The following is a 24,259-nucleotide window of genomic DNA, read 5'->3' as shown; positions in this document are numbered from 1 at the left end:
ATGGAGGGTATGCTCTGTGTGAGACAGTCAAAAAGGCTGTGCAGCCTTTAGGTGCAGCAGAAGGCTGAGGTTTTTGTTGCTTCTGCTGCTGCTGTGTCTTGGGAGGTGTTTGAGTGTAAGGAGCTGCCCTTGGAGGATAACGCCTCTGGTAGGATGGAAGAGGTCGAGAAGGCTTTGGAGGAGCTGGGTTAGGCTTTGGTCTGAATAGAAGCAAAAGATTTTTCATGTTCAGATAACTTCTTGGTGGCAGCCTCTATGGATTCATCAAAGAGGTCATTGCCCTCACAAGGAATATTAGCCAGACGATCTTGAAGATTGGGATCCATATTGATGGTACGAAGCCAGGCCAGGTGACACATCGCTACCGAGAATGCAGTGACTCTGGAGGAAAGTTCAAAGGCATCATAAGATGACTGGAGAAGATGCAACCTGAGTTGTGCCAAGGTAGCAGTGAGTTGCTGAAACTCCAAATGTCTATGTTGACCAAGGTCTTTAGAAGTATATCAATCAAGTACTTGAAATAAGTAGTGAAAATAAAATTATAATTTAGGACCCTGGAGGCCATCATCGAATTTTGATAAAGACAACGGCCAAACTTATCCATGGTCCTACCCTGTCTTCCAGGAGGTATGGTGGCATAGACCCTGGAAGGATGGGTCCTCTTCAGTGAAGATTCCACAAGAAAGGATTGGTGAGATAGTTGTAAATTCTCAAAGCCCTTGCAATGTAGAGTTCTATATCTCGATTCCAACTTGCATGGAACAGCAGGAATAGCATAAGGAGTCTCCAGGTTTCGTTTGAAAGTTTGAGACAGAAGCCTGTTAAGAGGAAGCTTGAGAGACTCTGCAGGAGGCTGAGGCATATTCATTTCCTCTAAATACTCCTTAGAGTACTTAGAGCCAGATCCTCAGTTATTTACTGGAGGAAAGAGGAAAAGGAGAGTTGATCCACCAAAGCATGGCCTCGAGAGGGACTGGAAGACCTGGAGGCGCCTTGAATGGAAAATGAAGGAGAAGCCTCTCTGGAGTATTGGTATCCCAGTGAATAGACAGACTGGGGAGAAAGCATTGGAATCAGCTGAGTCCTCGGGTTCTGCTATTGGTGTCATCGATCGAGGGGTTGGAAGTCTCGAAGATCTGGAAGAGGATCTGCGCCTCGATGAGGGCTTTGACCGGTGACGAGAGTGCTGCCTGGAAGCAGGTCTCGTCTGAGGTCAAGGAAACTTCGCCCTGTGCCTCGCAATGGGCAATGCCTTTGATGAGGGTATTGGGCTGGAAGCTGTAGATCGAAACCCCATAGACTCAGTGGTTTGGATCAAGGAATCTCGAAGCACTCGCAAAGACTCGGCTCCTTGTATGGAGTGTGAGAATTCCAGTCGAGACACTCGCAAAGACTCGACTCCTTGCATAGAGTGTGTAGATCAGCTCGAGGCACAGGGAAGGACTCGACCTCTTGTGAGATTGATGAGTGCCCAGGCTGGACTGCAGGAAGGAGAGTCGAGGCAGGACTGTATTTGCTCAGTAACTGAACAAATTCCCGCTCTAAAATGGTCTGGATAGTAGCCTGCAGTTGTGGATCTGAGTCTGATACTGGACCACTTGCTGAGGCTAAAGGCTCCGAGGTGGCAGAGGAAGCATGTTTCGGCTTGGATAGCTTGAGGACCACCATCAGAACTGTCTGCTTAGGTATCTGACCTGAGGGAAGCTCAGGAGAAGACTTGGCAGATTTACTCGAAGTCAAGGATGGTCCAAACGAGGAAGATCTGATGAGACTCGAGGTTGGAGTTGGGGAGGCAGGAGGACATCCCACAGAAGGTTGACCGAGTCAGAGGTCGAGGTCGAGGGTGTAGCAGAAGAGTCCATCCTGAAAATCTTCTCCACTTGAACCCAACGACGTTTGAGGGCACTTGGCTGAAGAGTAGCACAGCGAACGCACGACTCAGGGCAATGGTCAGGCCCCAGGCACTGAAGACACCACGACTTGGGTCAGTGAGGGAGATCACACGCTGGCACTGGCTACACTTCTTAAAGTCCGTTACTGGCCGGGACATAGAAGGGAAGATAGCTGCCGCAAAGTCGAAGTCTGCAGGCTGCGGGCATATGGCAGTCCCCCCAGTCAGTTGACGAAAAAATAAAACTCTTTTTTTTTTTTACAGAAACAAAAAGCACAGCAATCCGGTAATAAAGAAAATAAAACACAAATCACGCTGAAGAGAAGGCACGAAGCAAACTAAGTTCAGTGCAGAGCGTCAAAGACGGATTTCTTGGCTCTGCGGAAAACTGAGATGTGCTCTGTGCTGGGCGGGAAGGCGCGGTTTGCCAGACTCGAAACTTCTAAGTTTTCTACAAGCAAGTCTGCTTTTAAGGCTGTCCTCATCCGGGCTCCGTGGATGATGTCACCCACATATGAGAATAGGCTGCCTGCTTGTCCTGGGATAAGAGGTTTACCATCCACTGGCTGATGAAAGGCAGTGATAGCACTCAGATGGACTTTAATAGATGTAGATTTGAGCTCAGTCAGATAAATGGAGGAGATAATCCAAAATCAGGGAAACCCAGAGATGGATTTCGGGTCATGATGAAGAAGACACCAAGCAGAAAAACGTGTTCACTTTTGCTGATAACACTGCTGAGTGACTGGTTTTCTGGAAACTTCCGATATTAGTCTGACCTGCTGAGAGCGATGAAGATCAGCTAAACTCAGCCTAAGAGGTACCAAGTTGTCAGGTGTAAATTTCTTTAAACTGTTTATTGTCCATATGAGGTAGTGGAGGGCAAACTACTATTGTAGGCGAAGCAACAGCAGTATTTTGAAAGTTAATGGTATCAACACAAAGAGAGGCAGATAAGATCCACTGAACCTAGTAGTGAAGGAAGATAGTAGATCACAGAAAATTAAAACATTGTCATGGCACTCTCTTCCATTCTTTGCCCTTACGAATGGGATGGGTATTTTCAGAATCACCTTGAGAACCAGCTTGGTTATCCAAAGAGGTGAAGGATGTAGTGAGGGATAAGAGGAACTCGTTTAAAAAATGGAAACGTGAAAAAACAACGGAGGCCTGAAACTGCCACAAAATCGACCAGAAAAAGTGTCATAAAGCGGTAAGAGATGCCAAAAGAGTCTATGAAGAGAAGATAGCGCAAGAAACCAAAAATTTCAAGCCCTTTTTTAGGTATATAAAAGGAAAGAAACCAGCAAGAGAGGTAGTGGGTCCTCTCAACGATCAAGGAAGGAAAGGGTCAATAAAAGATGACAAGCAGGTTGCCGATAGGTTAAATTCATTCTTTGCCTCTGTCTTTACAAATGAGGACACTACAACAATGCCAGAAACAAGGAGGATATTCGCTGGAAGCATAGAGGAGAGCCTCGCAACAGTACATGTGGGGTTGGACATGATATATTTTCAGATTGATAGATTTAAAAGTGACAAAGCCCCTGGACCGGACGGAATTCACCCAAGAGTATTAAAGGAACTTAAGATAGAAATTGGCGAACTATTACAATCCTTAGCTAACATGTCAATCAGAACCGGAGAAATACCGGATGACTGGAGGATAGCAAATGTCATCCCAATTTTCAAGAAAGGATCAAGAGGTGAACCGGGAAATTACAGACCTGTGAGTCTCACATCGGTTCCTGGGAAGATAATTGAAACACTAATTAAGGATACCATTGTACAACACCTTGAAGAGCACAACCTAATAAGTGCTAGTCAACACGGCTTCAGGAAAGGGAAGTCATGTTTGACAAATTTACTTCAATTTTTTGACAAGGTGAATAAACAAATAGATACTGGAGATCCAATGGACATAATTTATTTGGACTTCCAGAAAGTGTTTGACAAGGTCCCGCACGCAAGGCTTATGAGTAAATTACTAAGTCATGGAATAGGAGGAGAAGTGCACAGATGGATCGGCAAATGGCTAGAAAACAGAAAACAGAGGGTGATCATAAATGGGAAATTCTCGGATTGGGAGAAGGTGACTAGCGGCGTGCCCCAGGGCTCGGTTCTTGGACCCATCTTGTTCAATATTTTTATAAATGACCTTGAAGAGGAAACGACATGCAATATAATCAAGTTTGCAGATGATACAAAATTATGTCGGGGGGTTGGCTCTCCAAGGGACTGCGAGGATCTTCAGAAGGATCTGAACCAGCTGGAAAAATGGGCGATAAAGTGGCAAATGAATTTCAATATAGACAAATGCAAGGTGATGCATCTGGGAAAGAAAAACAAAGAGCATGAATATAGAATATTGGGTGTGACATTATCCAAATGCGAACAAGAAAGGGACTTGGGGGTCCTGATAGACAGAACCCTAAAACCATCGGTTCAATGCGCGGCGGCAGCAAAGAAAGCAAACAGGATGTTGGGCATGATTAAAAAGGGGATCACTAGTAGGTCAGAGGACGTCATAATGCCACTTTACAGAGCGATGGTTAGACCACACTTAGAATACTGTGTCCAACACTGGTCTCCATACCTCAAGAAGGATATAACTCTGCTGGAGAGGGTGCAGAGGCGAGCCACTAAACTAGTCAAAGGTATGGAGAATTTGAGCTACCAAGAACGCCTCAGAAAACTTGGACTGTTCACCCTCGAAAAGAGAAGATTGAGAGGGGATTTGATAGAGACTTTTAAAATATTAAAAGGATTTGACATAATAGACCAGGAAGAAGCATTACTGACATTTTCAGATGTGACACGGACAAGAGGTCATAGCCTGAAACTGTGTGGCAGCAGGTTCAGGACAAATGTCAGGAAGTTCTGTTTCACACAGCGAGTGGTGAGCGCTTGGAATGCTCTCCCAGAGGAGCTTGTGGCAGAGACTAGTGTTCAGGGTTTCAAGCGCAAGTTGGATGCACACTTTCTTGCAAATCATATCGAGGGATATGGGAAATCCAGGTCTCCAACAGGGAGCACCTAACTGGGCCTCAGCGTGTGCGGATCGCTGGACTAGATGGACCTAGGTCTGATCCGGTGAAGGCGTTTCTTATGTTCTTATGAGTCATTGCCCTGAAGCAGCCTGTAATAGGCAAAATGTACTGTAGTCACATTTTCATCTTCTGTAATACGGTATCTTCTTCTGCTCTTAAGAGTTAATTACAGTCTGCTGGACCTGAGTAACATCCAGCTCATTCCTGGGCAAACCATTTGTAAAAAGCATAGTACTCTGAGCTGACAAGGAATTAGTAGGTGGAGACGGAGTTGGCCTACCCTCTGAACTCATTTTTTTTTTTTTTTTAAAGTTTCTCAATTTGAGAATCTAATTTGAGTAACAAATAGAACTCAAGAAATTACTTGTGTCACTTATCCAGATAAGTTAGTATTCATCTCAGCAATGGACAATCACAAAGATTCAAAATAAAATGTTTGAGATCTTTTTAGCTAACCAGATTGATCACCCATCGAAGAGCTGCTTAAATGAGGCACACCACAATTACTACAAGCCACCTCCCCTTGCACTTGTATCTTCATCCAAGAATATCGAGGCCAGTTCCTCTTGGATGTGGTATTCCTTGCTCCAACCTGCTGCTTCCTACCCTAGCAGACATGTCATCAACAGCTGTCTGCAATTTGGTTGGGAAAAGAGGCAGGGCTCAGGCTCTCACTCTCATACTGTGAACTGGTGTACTTGATGAGACTTGTAGCTCCAGTGATTAGTGAAATGATCTCCAGAGATTCCAGCATTAAAAGCAACTCACATGGTTAAGAAGTGCCATACTGGGACAGACCAAAGGTCCATGAAGCCTAGTATCCTGTTTCCAACAGTGGCCAATCCAGGTCCAAGTATCTGGCAAGATCCAAGAGGAAAAAAAGATTTTATGGTTCCTATATAACTCGCCCTGGATAAGGGCGGGTGAGAAATAAACAAACAGTCCCAATCAGAAGCTGCATTGCTGCTGGATGCCATATTGAGGTGTCCGTCCAGGGCTGGATCATCAATATTGACTCCACTTGAAAGATCCACATCTTAACTTTTGAGTCACTCTAGGTAGATGATTATACACAAGGGTCTTTGAGCACTCAAGCAGATGGCATTATGTAATTTGCTAAGAACAGGACCTCTTCCTTCTAGATAGGTGGCATATATATTGTCATAAATAATAACTGCAGTTAGGGGGTAATTCTATAAGTGGACACTTCATTTTAGGTGCCTCAGTACAAAGCCATCTGGGAATTAAGATTCTGTTTATGTGTAAATCTTTTTATTAGAAAACAGATCAGCAACACAAAAGCGAAATCACCAGTCCAAATATTTTCTTTTTACAACAGAATCAACCCACTATGGAGAACTGTACTCTTATATTCTCCATAATTAATAAAAACATAACCCAATTACATGCATACCCCCGAAAAAAATAAAAAGATATTAAAATGTATCAATATGTATCAAAAACACCACCTATTAATAATAAAATTCATTTGGGTCTGAAGAGAATGAAATACAGTGGTACCTCGGTTTACGAGTGCACCAGTTTTGCAAGACGAGCAAAACATTTGCAAAATTGGCGCCTCTGAAAACAAGCTTGCTTCGATATACAAACGCCTCCCCCCGCGATCCGGCATTCCCCCCGCTTGCGTCCCCCCCCGCCGCAATACAACATCCCCCCAGCACCCATCCACCCACCTGAACACATCGCTTACCCCCATCTGGCACCCGGCACCATCGCACAGGACATGCCGGTGCCAGTGCCCGAAGATCTGCCTCCATCTTTTTGCTGGGCCTTGAGCATCTGCGCATGCTCAAGGCCTTCGAGTTCCCACTCTTTCTTGGGTGCCAGATGGGGGATAAGTGATGTGTTTAGGTGGGTGGATGGGTGCGGGAGGATGTTGGAGAGCGGCGGAGGTGGGGGCGCGCAAGCAGGGGGGTGCTGGATCGCGGGGGATGCCGGATTACGGGGGGGATGGCAGATTACGCGGGGGGGGGGGGCCTTCGTGAGCGGGGGAAGCAATGCCGGTTCTCGGGGGGGGTAGAGCAATGCCGCTGGCCTCGGGGGGGTGGGAACAAATCAAGCGAGTTTCCCTTAGTTTCTATGGGGAAACTCGCTTTGATATATGAGTAATTTGGTTTACGAGCATGCTTCTGGAACAAATTATGCTCGTAAACCAAGGCTCCACTGTACTAATTTAACTCAGCTCAGATTGAAAAAGAATGCTAATCTATATATAAAAATTAGAGAGAACGCTACATTTTATCCATAACACTACTAGAACAGACTCATTAAATAAAACCTTAATTATGAAAACTGGCAAACAGCCATAGGAATCATTAGAGGACATAAGAATAAAACTGTAGTAAGATATATTCTTCATCTCATAACCTGAAAAACTACTGCATTCAACCAAAACCATTAACATAAAAACTTGATTAAATAAATGGCCCACAATGAATAGAGCTCAAATAAAGTGCAATTAAACAAAGAGTTTATTAAAAGCAAGCCTACCTGAAGAGTCTTCAAAGTGATGTCGAATGATGTTATAAATAAATATGTGGTTTCCCATGTGAATGCTATGGAACTGTAAGTTAGAAAGGAAAGTTTTCACAATATACTTCTTAGGCATCAAAAAAGAGGAATAGCTAAAGGAAAAACAAAATCAGCGTAATTATAACAATGTTTCCTTCCAAGCTGGAAAAGGAAAATAAAGATTAAAACTAAACACAAAAAATACAAACTGAAACCAACAATGGACAAAGAATAATGATAATGGCGGCAAAACCTAATGTCATCCGATATATTGTGAAAACTTTCCTTTTTTAATTTATAGTTCCATAATATTAACTTACAGTCCATAACATCATCCGATATATTGTGAAAACTTTCCTTTTTTAATTTATAGTTCCATAATATTAACTTACAGTTCCATAACATTCACATTCATATTTATTTATAACATCATTCAACATCACTTTGAAGATTCTTAAGGTACGCTTGCTTTTAATAACCTCTTTGTTTAATTGCAATTTATTTGAGCTCTGTTCATTGTGGGCCATTTATTTAATCATGTTTTTATGTTAATGGTTTTAGTTGATGAGTTTCTGCTGGCCATTTGGCAGTCAGAATGCAGTAGTTTTTCAGGTTATGAGATGAAGAATATATCTTAATATGGTTTTATTCTCATGTCCTCTAATGATTCCTATGGCTGTTTTCCAGTTTTCATAATTAAGGTTTTATTTAATAAGTCTGTTCTAGTAGTGTTATGGATAAAATGAAGCGTGTTTTCTCATTTTTATATATGGATTAGCATTCTTTTTCAATCTGAGTTGAGCTAAATTAGTATTTTATTCTCTTCAGACCCGAATGAATTTTATTATTAATAGGTGGCGTTTTTGATACATATTGATACATTTTATATCTTTTTATTCTTTGGGGGGCATGCATGTAATTGGATTATGTTTTTATTAATTTATTTTTTAATATTTTAAAAAGCACTGTATTTTTTTACATATTTTATGTGTATAGGATCCCTTTAGTTAGGGGTCCTTATGGTATTTTATTTATGATGAACTATTACAGCCTGTTTTACAAAGCCGCGCTAGCGGTTGCTGCACGGCAACAGCCCCGAAGCCCTTTAAATCTCTATGGGCTTCGGGGCTGCTAGCACAGCTATGTTAAACAGGCCCTTAATTTAACTTTACTTCCACCTTATTGTTAGTCATAGAATAGGTTGATATATCCTATATAATAAAAGGCTAACTTGCGCATGCGCACTCCTATTTGTGTGCTTCCATGATCTGTAGTTCCGTGGCCGCATGAGTGTGCATGCGTGAGTCCCCAGCCTTCTTCCCGGGAGGAGGGCTCATGGTCCTGCCGCCGCTGCCGCTCCTGTTCACAGGGCCTGCACATCGCCGACTCCCCTCCTTCCCGCAACAACCGCCATCGTTCCTGTTCAAAGTGGCCTGCTGAGGTTCGCAACCGGCTGTAACGAACCTCGCAGGCCGCTCTCCACATGGTAGCACGTTCCCACTGACGAGATCGCGTCAGAGGGAACAAGCTACCGAGTTGGAGAGCGGCCTGCGAGGTTCGTTACAGCCGGCCGCGAACCTCAGCAGGCCGCTTTGAACAGGAACGGTGGCGGTTGTTGCGGGAAGGGGGGGAGTTTTAACAGGATTAGAATTTTAACAGGAGGAGTTGCCGAAAAAAAAACCTTCACCGCAGCAGGCCAGCATGCGGGAAGGGAAGGGGGAGGGGCCGAACGGAGCAGGGCAGCTCACGCTAAGAGAAGGGAATGGGGGGTGGGGGAAAATGCTTCTACTACTCAGCAGGGACCTGGAGGGGAAGGGAAATACCGCTGCTGCTTCTCCAAAGGAAAGTGGTGGGGGGGAGAGAAGGGAATGGGGGGTGGGTGGGGGAAAATGCTGCTACTACTTCACAGGGATCTGGAGGGGAAGGGAAATATCACTGCTGCTTCTGCAAAAGAAAGTGGAGGGGGGAGAGAAAGGAATGGGGGTGGGGAAAATGCTGCTACTGCTTCAGCAGGGACCTGGAGGGGAAGGGAAATACCGCTGCTGCTTCTGCAAAGGAAAGTGGGGGGGGGAAGAGAAGGGAATGGGGGGTGGGTGGGGGAAAATGCTGCTACTACTTCATAGGGATCTGGTGGGGAAGGGAAATATCACTGCTGCTTCTGCAAAGGAAAGTGTGGGGGGGGGGAGACACAGAAAGAAATACAGACAAAGGAGGTTAGGGAGAGAGACAGACAGAAAGAAAGACAGACAGGGGACCAGAGAGAGACAGAAAGAAAGACAGACAGACAAAGGGTGCCAGGGAGAGAGATAGAAAAATTGCAGGAGGGAGAGAGACAGAAAGAAAGGAAGAAAGAGACAGGAGCAGGGAGAGAGACATAAATAAAGAAAGACAGACAGCAATATATTCTAGCACCCATTAATGTAACGGGCTTAAACACTAGTATATATATATATATATATATATATATATATATTTGTGTGATACATCTAGATTTAAATACATTAACGATAATAACAGCAATCAAGATAAAATTTTAAAATCAGGTTTACAAATATATAGACCAAACCATATTTATGAGCAAATCTGTTTTTAATAAAAACCATGAAGGATAAATACATAATGGAAGTTGAAATAAGCGTTATAAGCAGTGGCGTACCAAGGGGGGGGCGTGGGTGGCGGTCCGCCCCGGGTGCCAAGCCCTGAGGGGGTGTTCCCGGCCGGTCCAGTTCTCCCCCCCCCCCTGCGCCGGGTGTCGCGTCTGGAAACAGCCTGCAGCAAGATCGTGATGCCAGCGATCTTTGCCTGCTTCGGCTGTTTCCTCCGCCACGGTCCCGCCCCTCCTCTGACGTCAGAGGAGGGGCGGGACCGCGGCGGAGGAAACAGCCGAAGCAAGCAAAGATCGCTGGCATCACGATCTTGCTGCAGGCTGTTTCCCCAGGGAAATGAAGCGGGGAGACCGGGAGAATGAGCATTGCTTCATGATGGCGGTGGTGGGGCCGAGTGGTCCTTCGAGGTAGTGGGGGGAGGGGGGCAGCAGGCCTTCAGGGTGGGGCGGGCAGGCAAACCTTGTGGAGGGGGGGGGGAGACAGGCCTTCAGGGGGGAGGGGTGCAGGCCTTCGGGGGGGGAACAGGCCTTCAAGGAGGGGACAGGCCTTCAAGGGAGGGACAAGCAGGCAGGGCTTCAAGGGGGGGACAGGCCTTCGAGGGGGGTGCAGGCCTTCGGGGGGGTGCAGGCCTTCAAGGGGGGGCAGGCTTTCAGGGGGGGCAGGCCTTCGAGGGGGGTGTAGGCCTTTGGGGGGGTGCAGGCCTTCGGGGGGGGAACAGGCCTTCAAGGGAGGGCACAGGCCTTCAAGGAGGGGACAGGCCTTCAAGGGAGGGACAAGCAGGCAGGCCTTCAAGGGGGGGACAGGCCTTCGAGGGGGGTGCAGGCCTTCGTGGGGGTGCAGGCCTTCAAGGGGGGGAAGGCTTTCAGGGGGGCAGGCCTTCGAGGGGGGTGTAGGCCTTTGGGGGGGTGCAGGCCTTCAAGGGGGGGAAGGCTTTCAGGGGGGCAGGCCTTCGAGGGGGGTGCAGGCCTTCGGGGGGGAAAGGCCTTCAGGGGGGGCAGGCCTTCAAGGGGAACAGGCAGGCAGGCCTTCAAGGGGGGGACAGGCCTTCAGGGGAGAACAGGCCTTCAAGGGAGGGCACAGGCTTTCAAGGAGGGGCCAGGCCTTCAAGGGGGGGACAGACAGGCAGGCCTTCAAGGGGGGGGGACAGGCCTTTGAGGGGGGTGTATGTCTTCGGGGGGGGGGCAGGCCTTTGGGGGGCAGGCTTTCAGGGGGGGCAGGCCTTCGAGGGGGGCAGGCCTTCAAGGGAGCAGGCAGGCAGGCCTTCAAGGGGGGGACAGGCCTTCAGAGGTGAGATGCAGACCTTTAAGGGGGGGACAGGCCTTCAGGGGAGGAGGGCCCTGGTGTAGAAGTACACGGAGGGAAGGGGGAGGGGTTCAAAGCAACGTGCATATGCCGGACTTTGGGTGGGAAGAAATAATGGGTCTGAAAATAGAGGAGAGAGAGAGAGATGATGGACATGGGTTTTAGGGAGGGAAGGAACAGAAAGGGAGAGAAGTTGGACACAAGGGATGGTGTGGAGGGGGGGATAGAGATACTGATTAGGAGGGTAGTTGGGAAAAGAAAGGGAGAGATGGTGGACCCTGGGGTGGTGGGGAAGGAGGGAGAGCTGCTGGATGAAAGGGTAGTTAAGAAAAGGTGGATCTGTGGAGGGAGACAAAAAAAGGAAAGATGCCAGACATCCGGGGGAGGGAAGGGAAACGGAAGGGGAGGACAGAGATGGCAGATGGATGGTTAGCACGGAGAAAAAAGAAAAAAGGAGACCCTGGCAAGCAAGTTATCAGAAGTCAACCAGAGCCTTGGACCAATAAGATTTGAAAAATAACCAGACAACAAAAAGGTAGAAAAACTAATTTTATTTTCTATTTTGTGATTACAATATGTCAGATTTGAAATGTGTATCCTGCCAGAGCTGGTGTTAGACCGCAAACGTGAGCCAGGATTTAACAGAGAGAGGAAAAGTCCTTTTTGTTTCTTTATTTTATTTACACCACAGCGCCAGTGTGGTTAGGAGAAGCCAAAGGGGGGTGAAAAAGCTATAAAATAAACCCACCAGGATGTTTGAAAAAAACACCCAATTGGGCAGGAAAATCGAATCGATAAACCAATTCAATAGGCTGAATCGAATCAAAATTTTTTTTCCTGAATCTGGCAGCACTAGTTTGCGCTACTGTCTTAGACTTTAGGACCTGGGATTGGGGAGAGATGGCATCCTCAGTAGTTTATAATGCAAGTGAAATGAGGATTTGGTCAGATTTTTGAAGGGTCTGCACTCTGCAGAAGAAAAATATTGTATAGGCCGGGGACATGAGACAGCAGGAAATGGGAACTTTTCTTCCTTCTATTTTTGTGAATGGCAAGGCTGAGGATGTCAGAGAGTTCAGTTAAAATATGTGCTTTATAAGAAAATATAATAATGTGTTTTATAAAGTTTATAACATTGCTGGCCTACCCGGTGAGGTGTTCCTAGTGGTGGTGGTGGCAGCGTGTCAATGTGTTGAGAGGAAGAGGTGATCTGGGAAATTCTGCTGAGCAAACTCCGGGCCCATTTCCACCCCCCAGTTAGTCCACTCCACTCAACTGGTTCACACACTGAGTGGGTCTTTGGGTGTTGTTCCTGGGTAGTTGTTTTGGGATCTCTTCCAGTGGTTTGTCAGTATCTCCTTCTGGTCCAAGAAAGGAAACTTTGTTAACCTTAGCACTGACCTACAGAATATGTTTGTAACAGTGCTGCTTGTGTGGCATTAGTCTATGTAGTGATCGAAAGAAAAAAACCAGACCTTTGCACATTTTTGCACTATATGGTGGGTGTATGAGGAGATTCACATTTCCTGCACAGCTAAGTCCATGTGAAGTTACCTTGTGCTGTATTTGACATCTAGCAAAGTCTCTGTTTGGAAGGAAAGATCTCAGCTTAAAAATTAAGTGACCAGAAGTTATGGTAAAAGCAGATAGCGTAGCTGGTTTTAAGAAAGGTTTGGACAAATTCCTGGAGGAAAAGTCCATAGTCTGTTATTAAGACATGGGGGAAACATCTGCTTGTCCTGGATCGGTAGCATGGAATTTTGCTACTCTTTGGGTTTTGACCAGGTACTAGTGACCTGGATTGGCTTCCATGAGATTGGGTTACTGGGCATAATGGACCATTGGTCTGACCCAGTTAGGCTATTCTTATGTTATGTTCACATCTTTAGGGGCCTTTGTTTTCACTTCTTATTTTAATGTATTTTTTTTTTCTGGGAACTTATCAGTGTTTTTTATAATGGGAACAAAAATGGAAGAGAATTAATGTGTGTGGAATGGGGGGGTAACTAATTTCTTCAGCTAAATAATTCAATCCACCTCAACCAGACATAGGAGAACTCACGCACCATTCACACACCCTCCAACCAAAAACGTCAAAAGAAAAAAACAGTTCGACAACCTCCTAGCCATTCGAGCTGCAACACTCGACCCCCAACTCTATAACCTATTGACCTCGACCACAAACTACAAAACCTTCAAAAAAGAAATAAAAACCCTTCTATTCAAAAACACATAAAACCGAACTAACACAATTAGAACTGTCCCAAGCATCACCTGCAACAACTCCATATGTACTTCTGATGTCATGACAATTCAGACATAATTTATGTTATGTTATGGTATGTTTGGAATAATGGTTACATATATGAGGTTCAATAAAAGATAATTTTCACTGCCTGTTTCTATTATGACCATTTATTCAGTTTCATGGTTATTACAAAAAATATTTTTTTACATGGGGGGGTGTCAAAAAATTATGGGCCCTGGGTGCCACATACCCTAGGTACGCCACTGGTTATAAGTAAAACCAATAAACTCGTATATGAGATATCAACCTGTTCTATGACTAACAATAACAATGAAAATATCATGACAATAATATATATATGACAATAATATATATATATACGAATTATGCTCGTAAACCAAGGTTCCACTGTATATATAATTTGTTCCAATAGCATGCTCGTAAACCAAACCGTATATCAATGCAAGTTTCCCCATAGGAAGTAAGGGAAACTGCTTTGATTGGTTCCACCTCCTCCTCCACCCCCCTTCCACCCCTCCACGAGGCTACCGGCGCTGCTCCATTCTCCCCCCCCTTGAGGAATCCGATGCTGTTCCAAACCCCTCCACGTGATCAGCTTCCCCCCCCCTGCGAACCAGCAACCCCTCCCCCCCACTCGCGTTGCCCCCCCTCCACTGCGATCCTACTTTCCCCCCTCCCGAGCAGTCAATGGCACCCTTTACCCGACGGCACCAGTGCCGGTGCCCGAAGATCCTCCCTCTTCTGGCGCGGCTGGGCAGTGCGTCGGAGATCCTCCTTCTTCTGGGCTGGGCTGGGCTGGACTGGCTTTGAGCATTTGCGCATGCTCAAAGCCTTCTGGTCTCGCTCTCTCCGAGATTGAGAGCGAGACCAGAAGGCTTTGAGCATGCGCAAATGCTCAAAGCCAGTCCAGCCCAGCCCAGACCAGAAGAAGGAGGATCTCCGACGCACCGCCCAGCCCAGGCCGCGCCAGAAGAGGGAGGATCTTCGGGCACCGGCACTGGTGCCAAGTCGGGTAAAGGGTGTCATTGACTGCTGGGGGGGGAGTAGGATCGCGGTGGAGGGGGGACAATGCGAGCGGGGGGTGGATGCCGGATCGCCCGGGGGGGGGAGGCGCTCGTACAGCGAGGCAAGCTCGGTTTACGAGGCACCAAGTTTGCGAATGTTTTGCTCGTCTTGCAAAACACTCGCAAACTGGTGCACTCGTAAACCGAGGTACCACCGTATATTATTATTGTCATGATATTTTCATTGTTATGTTGTTTTTGGGTTGTATACATTAACACCTTGTTTGATTTCTGTTATTACCCATGAATTGACAATATTTTTGTATGTGTGTTTTCCTTTCTTTATGGTTGGCTTTCTGATCTGATTCATTATGTTTTTAACCTATTTATGTATGTATGTGTGTGTATGTGTGTGTATATATATATATATATATATATATATTTGTAGACTTCTGAAGCAGGCCAATTTGGCTGAAACATGTGCATGTCGAGTCATTGAGTTATTAGATGAATAAAGTTATTTGGACCATCAGATGAGTTAAAGGGCATTCTTTTGTGAGGACATCACTCTGATTAGGACAATTCCACTCTATACTTTGCATATAAATATGGGTGCCTTGTTACAGAATTGCTCTATTAGGCATTCTATAAAAGGTTTTTTAGACATAGGCACAGGTGTGGAACTTACTGCCTGGAGTTTTATAACTGTGGTGATAAAATGAATTTTAAAAAGATGTTAGACACATCTTTTCAGGCCTTTTACTAACATTCTTAGAAATCTAATGAAATCCTTCAGAAAAGGAAATTGGTAACATGGAGTCTGTTTACTTGATTCTTGGGTGCATTTTATGTATGTGTGTTTTGTATGTCATAATTGAATTTGTACGTTTTATTGTAATCCGTTTTGTTTTAAAGCAGACAAGAATTTTTTTAAATAAATAATGGAGCATGGGAAGCACCTATTCTATAATGGCATCTGTGTATCTAATCTGTATAGGCATCCTAAATTTAGGCATGCCCACTTACATCAGATCTATGCCTGTTGTAAATGAGCACAACTAAGTGTGGTAAGCAGCATGCACAATTTACAGTATTTTGACAAAAAAGGGACATTCCCATGCTCTCTCCTATATATTTGTATATTCCCTCCTCACAATTACTTGCTGTGCTACTTATGTGTGCTCTTACAGAGTAATACTTAAGGTGCTTGTGCACGTACATAAGAACATAAGAATTGCCGCTGGTGGGTCAGACCAGTCCATCATGCCCAGCAGTCCATCATGCCCAGCAGTCTGCTCATGTGGCAGCCCTCTGGTCTAAGACCAGCGCCATAGCCGAGACTAGCCCTATCAGTGTATGTCCTTGTTCAGCAGGAACTTGTCTAACTTTGTCTTGAATCCCTGGAGGGTGTTTTCCCCTATGACAGACTCCGGAAGATTGTTCCAGTTTTCTACCACTCTCTGGGTGAAGAAGAACTTCCTTACGTTTGTACGGAATCTATCCCCTTTCAACTTTAGAGAGTGTCCTCTCGTTCTCCCTACCTTGGAGAGGGTGAACAACCTGTCCTTATCTACCAAGTCTATTCTCTTCAGTACCTTGAATGTTTCAATCATGTCCCCTCTCAATCTCCTCTGTTCAAGGGAGAAGAGGCCCAGTTTCTCTAATATTTCGCTGTACGGCACTTCCTCCAACCCCTTAACCATCCTAGTCGCTCTTCTCTGGACCCTTTCGAATAGTACCGTGTCCTTTTTCATGTACGATGACCAGTGCTGGACGCTGTACTCTAGGTGAGGGCGCACAGCGGCATGATAACCTTCTCCGATCTGTTCTGTGATTTCCTTCCTTATTCCTAGCATTCTGTTCGCCCTTTTCACCGCTGCCGCACATTGCGTGGACGGCTTCATCAATTTGTCGATCAAAACTCCCAAGTCCCTTTCCTGGGAGGTCTCTCCAAGTACCGCCCCGGACATCCTGTATTCGTGCATGAGATTTTTGTTACTGACATGCATCACCTTACACTTATCCATGTTAAACCTCATTTGCCATGTCGATGCCCATTCCTCGAGCCTGATTATGTCACGTTGAAGATCTTCGCAGTCCCCCTGCGTAAGTGGCACTTTTTGCTGCATTTACATATGCATTTACAACTGCAGGCACACATCTATAGAACTGTCTTTTCAGTGTATGAATTGCAGAGTACTCCTACTCTTTACCTGATTACAATACATCTTTCTTACTGGAGGATGCACAAAACTTACCAATTGTATAACTATCTTTGCTAAATCAGTTTGACCAGTTTAGTGATCAATCAGATTGATTCCCCGATGCACAAAACTGCTGCCCGCCCATTATTTACAATTTATAACCCACCTAGCCACAAATCTAGGTGAGGAACTATAAAAACATACACAATAAACAAACACAGAACAACATTACAAACAAAATAAAAATACAAAAACGTTACCAAAAATTGTAGCAAATAACATAATCAATAAAATCAAATACAAATCGGCAACACAAGTAAAATAAAATTCAAACATTGCCAGATTTTACCCCAAAGAAACGCTCATACAGCAAAGTCTTCACCCCTTTCCTAAAATGTAAAAGCACATTAGATTGGCGCAGAAATAACAGAAGAGCATTCCAAAGCATTGGACCCTACACCGAAAGCATTGACTTACAGTTACTCAATACACACCACAGCCAATGAAGGAACTTCCAAGCAAAATTTGTCTGAGGAACACAACTCACGTAACGGATGATACCACTGCAACAAAGCACGAATGCTCAATGGACAGTTAGATTGAAGTGCTTTAAAGATCAGAGATCTTTAAACTCCACCTGCATATTAATAGGCAACCAATGCAGCTCACGAAGTATTGGAGTGATATGGTCATACTTCGAGGCATGCACAATAAGACGCACTGCAACATTTTGAGCTAGCTATAAAGCTCTCACCTGTACAAACAAGGCATAACCTCCTACAGCTATGCCGATGACATTACCATTCTCATACCCTTCGATCAACCTGAACTCTCCTTGACGAACACAATATACCAAACACTAAAATCAATAGCAACCTGGATGAAAGATCACAAACTGAAATTGAACCCAGATAAAACAAAATTCATCCTCCTAGAAAACAACAAAATACCAACCATAACCAACATTGAAATCAACGCAATCAACTACCCCATAAAAACCACCCTAAAACTGCTAGGAATAACAATCGACAAATGCTGCACCATGCAACCGCAAATCAATAAAACAATACAAAAGTCATTCTTAGTCATGAGAAACTTAAGACAAGTTCGGAAATTCTTTCGGAAATTCTTCGAGAAAACTCAATTCCAGCTCATAGTTCAGTCCTTATTACTAGGCCTACTTGACTACTCTAATATCCTCTACCTCCCATGCCCTACAACCATAACAAAACAACTACAAACTATCCAAAACACAGCACTAAGACTCATCTACTCATTAAAGAAACATGATCACATTACAGAAGCATATCTCCAATCGCACTGGCTTCCGATCCCAGCAAGAATACAATTTAAATTCTACTGCCTACTATTTAAGACTTTATACGGAGACAGTCCAAACTACCTGAATAACTGCCTCATCCACAACACCGCAACCAGACATAGGAAAACTCACACCCCATTCTCATACCCCCCCAATTAAGGAGGTCAAACGGAAAAAAACTATATGATGGCCTTCTGGCCACTCAAGCAGCCAAACTAGACAACCAAATCGCCAATCTATTGACTGCATCCCTCGACTACAAGACTTTTAGAAAAGAAATAAAGACCATACTCTTCAAGAAAACTCTGAAAAAAGAAATAATACCGCAAGTCTCAAACTCCACCTCTCACTAAAGCCAACTACCCCAAACAAATAACCTTACCCATTTCGTACTCTTTTTGAAAATGACCTTTTTTTTTTTGTAAGTTCTTGTTGTAATACATCTTGGATAATTCTTTTGTAATCCGCCTTGAACTGCAAGGTAATGGCGGAATAGAAATCACTAATGTAATGTAATGTAATATTTGGGCAAACCCAAATAAACGGAATTACAGTATCAAGCAGAGGGGAAATCAACAACATGACGACAATGAAAATTATCCCCGAAGAGATAGTCACATAACCTCCATACCAAACGCAACTTTAAATCACATCAGAGATTACCTTCTTAATCTGGCCCTTAAAGGACAAAGAAGAATCAAAGACAATTCCAAGATACCTACACTGCCCCCTTACTGGGACCATCTCATCTGCAAAACCAATTTCTGTTGGACAAGACACTATTTTCTTACCACAACCGATAAATAGCACTTCCGTTTTTGCAACATTTAATTTTAAATGATTTTGCGACATCCAGTTCTGAATGACGCCAAAACAGTCCTGCAGAAATACCAATGTATCATCAAATGAATTTTTTACAGGGATGAGAAATTGAATGTCATCAGCATAGAGATGAAACATCACCCCCACCTCCATCAGCTCCCCTCCTCCCCGGTACCTTTAATTCAGGAGCAGGGGGGTGCTCAGTCAGTCCCTCCCGCTCCTCTACTGGCTACCGTCTGCAGTGCGGGCCTTAGCTCCCTCCGTCTGCAGTGCGGGCCTTAGCTCCCTCCGTCTGCAGTGCGGGCCTTAGCTCCCTGCCCGATGCATCATCTGATGTACAGAGAGGAGCCTAAGGCCCTTGGGAGGGGTCTTAGGTGTCTGAACCAATCAGAGACTCCCTTAGGCTTCATCTGTGTCCTGGGTATAAGGGGAGGAGCCTTAGGGATACAGAGGAAGCCTAATGGAGTCCCTGATTGGCTCAGATGCTTAAGATCCCTCTCAAGGGGAGGGGCCTGAGGCTTCTGGTCTAATCAAGGCCTTAGGCCCCATCCCTTGCATCAGATGATGCACTGGGGAGGGGCCTAAGGCCCGCATTGCAGATGGAGGCCAGCGGAGGAGTGGGAGAGATTGACTGAGCACCCCTCCTACTCCCAACTTAAAGGGAAAGGGGAGAAGGGGGGCTGATAGAGGAGGATGGAGGGGGGCCTCCAGTGGCAGGAGAGAGTGGGCACCCCTCCTGCCATATTTTTTGGAGGGGTGGGGGGGGGCGGTGGCTCGGGGGTGCCAGCACAGGATGGCGGTGGGGCCTTTTTCCTTTTTAATGGGACAGGTTGTACGTGTTTAACACTTGCAAATCTGTGCCTTTAAAAAAAAACCAAACCCAAAGAACAGAAGCCCTAACAGCAGTTGGAGGAGGCTGCTTTCTCTGTCATTGCTCTTAAGGCTGAGCACATATATCAATCGTTCACTGAACGATTTAATTAGTTGCGTATGCATGGAAATGATTTGCATGTAAACTTGATAGTGCATCAATCGCTGTTGGGAGAATCGGCCAGAGAATCGGCCAACAGCAATTGAGTCTCTATCTTTGTGCATCTAGCCCTTAGTATCTCAGGATACCCAGCATACTAGTAATGTCATCAAAATAGAATGTTATTTGGATATTCTGTCAGTTCTTTGGTGCCATGATCTTTGATACTTTCATGATGCATCACTATTTGTAGAAGTTATAGGGGCTCAGAAGAAAGATAAGAGATCACGTATGAAGCTTTTGTGCTTCAGATACAAAATATTAAATTATGGGGGGAATTTATAAAAGGGCAGTAATGTGCTTAGTGCCCTTTAATTAATTCCCCCTTAATCATTCTATGTAGAGCCTCTCTTGAGCTAGGCATCTCAAGTTTATTAAAATGTTGATAAAACGCTAATCATAATTTCTAAGCGTTTTACAAGTTAAAAAAGGGGGAAACATTTATCAGATTAAATACAGACTGGACAAAACTTGACAAACACGAAAAACAAAAGGGGAGTGGGGGGAACTACAATTTAAAAGAAAAGACATAGAGGGAAAAAACAAACAAAAGGGAGGCTAGGGAGATCAGATTTTTAAACAGCCCAGGCGAAAACAGAACCCATTCAACATTCATATGCATCTTTGAAGAGGAAGCATTTTAGAGTTCCCTTAAATTTATCTTAGTTTTGTTCAGCCCTAAAGAGTTCCAAACTGTGGGAGCCGTAGTATATATGCAGTTGTAAACCTCATATATTCAGATTGTTTCAGCTCTTAAAATTTAAAGATCTTTTGGGATTTTTTTTACCTTTTACACAATCACTGCTGATTGAATATATCTTGGTGAATGTAAATAAAAAAACAAATATAGAATTAGCTCAGGCATAAATTCAGTATAGTTTGCAACTGATGTATTCTGCCTTCTTCTAGGGTGACATTGTTAAAAAATATATGCAGCCTAATCCTAAAACATATGAAGAGAGAATAGCATTAATCCTGAAGATGTGTATAGAAGCTGCCTCAGAAGCTGTAAATCTGAATTGCAGAATTCTAGGAGTAGGTGAGTTGTTTGACTTGGTGTGAAATGAATGTTATAGTGAAACTACTGTTCTTAATATCCAAACCAACACACCTCTTTCTGCTACACAAATATCAAAAGCGACATTAGTAAATGTAAACAAATAAAAGAATAAAATTTGTTAATGGGTTAACATGTTCTGTGAATAAAGGTGGAAGACTACAAAGTTCTGATTGCTGCAAAATATGTAAAGAAACTATGGCTCCTATTTACTAAGCTGCATGAACATTTTAAGCAAAATGCTTCCCTGTAGAGGCGTTTCTTGGTCTTTACTGTTACGTGTGAATCTGTGTATCTAAACCATGTTATAGACAGTGTTCACATAGGTGACATATATAGAGTACTACATTTCACAGCTGAACAAATACAATCTAAATATTTCATTTTTGTCAAAATGATGCAAGGAACATATAAATATTCATAACGGAATTTTTTAAAATAAACTTAATTTGCAGTGCAATAGGTGTGTCATTCTGGACAAGTGGGTAATTTCCTCATCACCGCAAGTTTTGCAGAAGGAATCCACTCCGGATTTTTTCTATAACCCTCCTACTTCACTGGGAGCTCTACTGCTACCTACAGTTTTTTTCTTTTGATGTGAGGCTGAAGGAGTATTTCTGTTCTGCTCTCCCTTTTTCTTTTGCTCTGTGCTTTTCAGTCAATTTTTGGCAGTTTCGGTGCTTGGAGCTTATCAGTTTCAGGGTCAACTCTTCATGTATGGAGAAGAAGCAGACTGTGGTCTGCAACTGACAGGCCAATCCCTTGTGGTACCTGTTAGCCAGCCTGCAGAAGTCTTTTTTTTGGAGCTTGGGACCGTCCCATCTTACCGTCCCTTACCTACTTCTTAGCAGGGGTGTAGGCTCTGTAGGAAGCTCAGCGGTATCTTGTAGGGTTCTGGTTGCTTTTTCACCTTCCCCTTTCTGTAAGCGCATCTGTCAGTCCATGTAGGTAGGAGTTCAGTCAGACCTCGTGTCTGAACTGGCAGTCTGAAGATTGGCATTGGAAATGACTGTCAGCACGGGGCATTGATTTCTTTTCCTATTCCAGCTACTGTAAAGAACTGAGGCAAGCTGCAGCACATTGCCAGCACAGATGAGTAAGGCTGTTATAGCCTATGAGGTGAATCGGTGGGGGGAGAGTCTGAAAAACTTGTTTTTGTGTGCCTTAGGAGCATCCGTGCGCCATGTGCTGAGCTGGAAGGAGAGGCGAGAGTGTCCGGATTAGCCTCTACTTTGCGTTCTCGGCTTCCAGAAAGGGTGGCTAGCCCACTGGAGAGAGCATTTCTCTTTTTGGGTCCTGGAAACAGTGACCGTCCTGTGCAAAAGGGCGCAGAAGCTGCAGAGCCCAAGAAATGTAAAATAGAGTCAGCGCAGGGTGACTCTTCATTCCCTGGTACAGTCTTTCTTCAGAATTTTGTCAATTTAATGTAGAAAGCCTTTCAGGAAAGCCATTCTCCCCCAGCGCAGACCAGCTGCGCTTCAGACTTGACACGTCAGGGCGCAGCCCCTCAGGGGGCTTCTTTCTCGCGGTTAACACTGCCCAGAACTTGGGAGACCTGTTTGCAGGGGATATAGATGATGATGATGATGAGGCTGTTATTGTTCCCTTATTATCCACAGATGCGCCTCCCATATCAGGGGAGGCTGCTCTCTGCAGGCTGGTGCCTTAGATTCTATTAAGGCTTTGGGTCCTGGGGATGATCCCTTGGTCCTGTGCTTATTTAAGCCCATGGCCCTGACAGATCTCATATCTGAGTCTTTACAAGAGTTACATTAGACTCACGGCCAGTTCCTTCTACTTCCTCCTCCCTTATGAGTGGAGATTTGTGTGTTTCCCTGGCACCCGGACATAAGTGTCTTAGTCATGGAGCAGTGGGATTCAAGGTAGCGAGCAATGTCTTGACTGTATCCTATGGCACAGGAGTGCCAACAGATTTTTATTCAGCATAAAGTAGATTCTTTAGTTGCGCAAGTTACTGAGCCGCTTCTCCCTCCCTAACGAACGCAGGGTGGTGCTAAAGGATATGCAGGACCGCCGCATAGATGTAGTTCTCAAGAGACTTTTCAGGCGTTGACTTTGGGAGTCAAAGCAGCCTCAACAGCAACCTTTGTCACCCGTGACTGTCTCCAGGCTACATACTTTGGAGCGAGAAGACGAAGATCCAGTTCCTTAGTTCTTTTTGTCTGGAGTTATGTGCAGATGTGCTCTATAACAGAGGTTCTCAACACACTATATGTAGCCCAGGAGGTACGCGTACCTTTGGCAGGGGGTATGCGGTGTCACGAGTCTTCCACCCTCCCACCTTCCTCCTACATCCACAGCAGGTTTTCCTCCCCTACTCCCCGGACTAGCAGCAGCTCACTACACAGCTGCCAGTAGCATTAATGATTCTGTCAGGCAATCTTGGGGCCTTTGTTAGGCTGGGCTGCCTCTGATGATTTAATTTCCTCTTTCTTCAGAAGCAGGTTCATCCTAGCAAAGGCCCCCAAGGCTGTTTGATGGAATCGCTAATGCTGTTTTCAGCTGTGCACACAATAAGCTGCTCATGGGGGTAGAAGGTGGCTAGATGCTGCTGGACCTGGAGGGGGAAGGGAAGAGAGGTGCTGCTGGACCTTGGGGGGGGGGGAGAGGAAATAGAGAGAGGTGCTGTTAGACCTGGGTGATTGGGAGAGATGAGAGGGAGAGGTGCTGCTGGACTTGGAGTAGAGAAGGGAGAGGTGCTGCTGGACCTGGGAGAGAGTAGACCTGGGTGGTGGGGGAGAGGGAGAGGTGCTGCTGGACTGGAATCAGAGGAGGGAAAGTGCTGCTGAACCTGGGTGGTGGGGGAGGGAGAGAGAGAGAGGAAGGGAAGAGGGCTCTAACTTGAATCTCCTTCTTCAGAACAGCTCCACTACCAACGGGAGCTGCCCAACGCCTCAGTACACCTCCTCACTGCAGGGATCTGAATCGGGACGGTGTGGGAGACGAACTCTGCCTCCCAACATCCCAGCAGCGCTTGGAGCAAAACAAAAAAAAAAAGACTGAACTCTGATGCTATACGATCCCTTACTAGAAACTATTGTCTACCTCTAACCAAGTTTCACATGAAACTAACACCTATTAAGCTGTTAAACTGTAAGTAATTGTCTAATCTCTCTTTGCTCTTATCTCACTAGCAGCAGTTGGTGCTCA

At 45.0% G+C, this 24,259-nt stretch overlaps 1 protein-coding gene across 1 annotated transcript in view; it reads left to right on the top strand.

Annotated features, from left to right (window-relative positions):
• Positions 1 to 24,259, top strand: part of GNE (glucosamine (UDP-N-acetyl)-2-epimerase/N-acetylmannosamine kinase) — a 547,927-nt gene that overhangs the window by 224,265 nt on the left and 299,403 nt on the right. Inside the window, 1 exon segment of the mRNA XM_033917983.1 lies at positions 20,941 to 21,070. Coding sequence (XP_033773874.1) covers positions 20,941 to 21,070 — 130 coding nt within the window.

Source organism: Geotrypetes seraphini, chromosome 1 (genome assembly GCF_902459505.1).
Source record: "Geotrypetes seraphini chromosome 1, aGeoSer1.1, whole genome shotgun sequence".
Classification (NCBI taxonomy): domain Eukaryota; kingdom Metazoa; phylum Chordata; class Amphibia; order Gymnophiona; family Dermophiidae; genus Geotrypetes; species Geotrypetes seraphini.
Note: the sequence above shows the minus strand (reverse complement) of the source record. Positions and strands in the feature narration are given on the sequence as shown.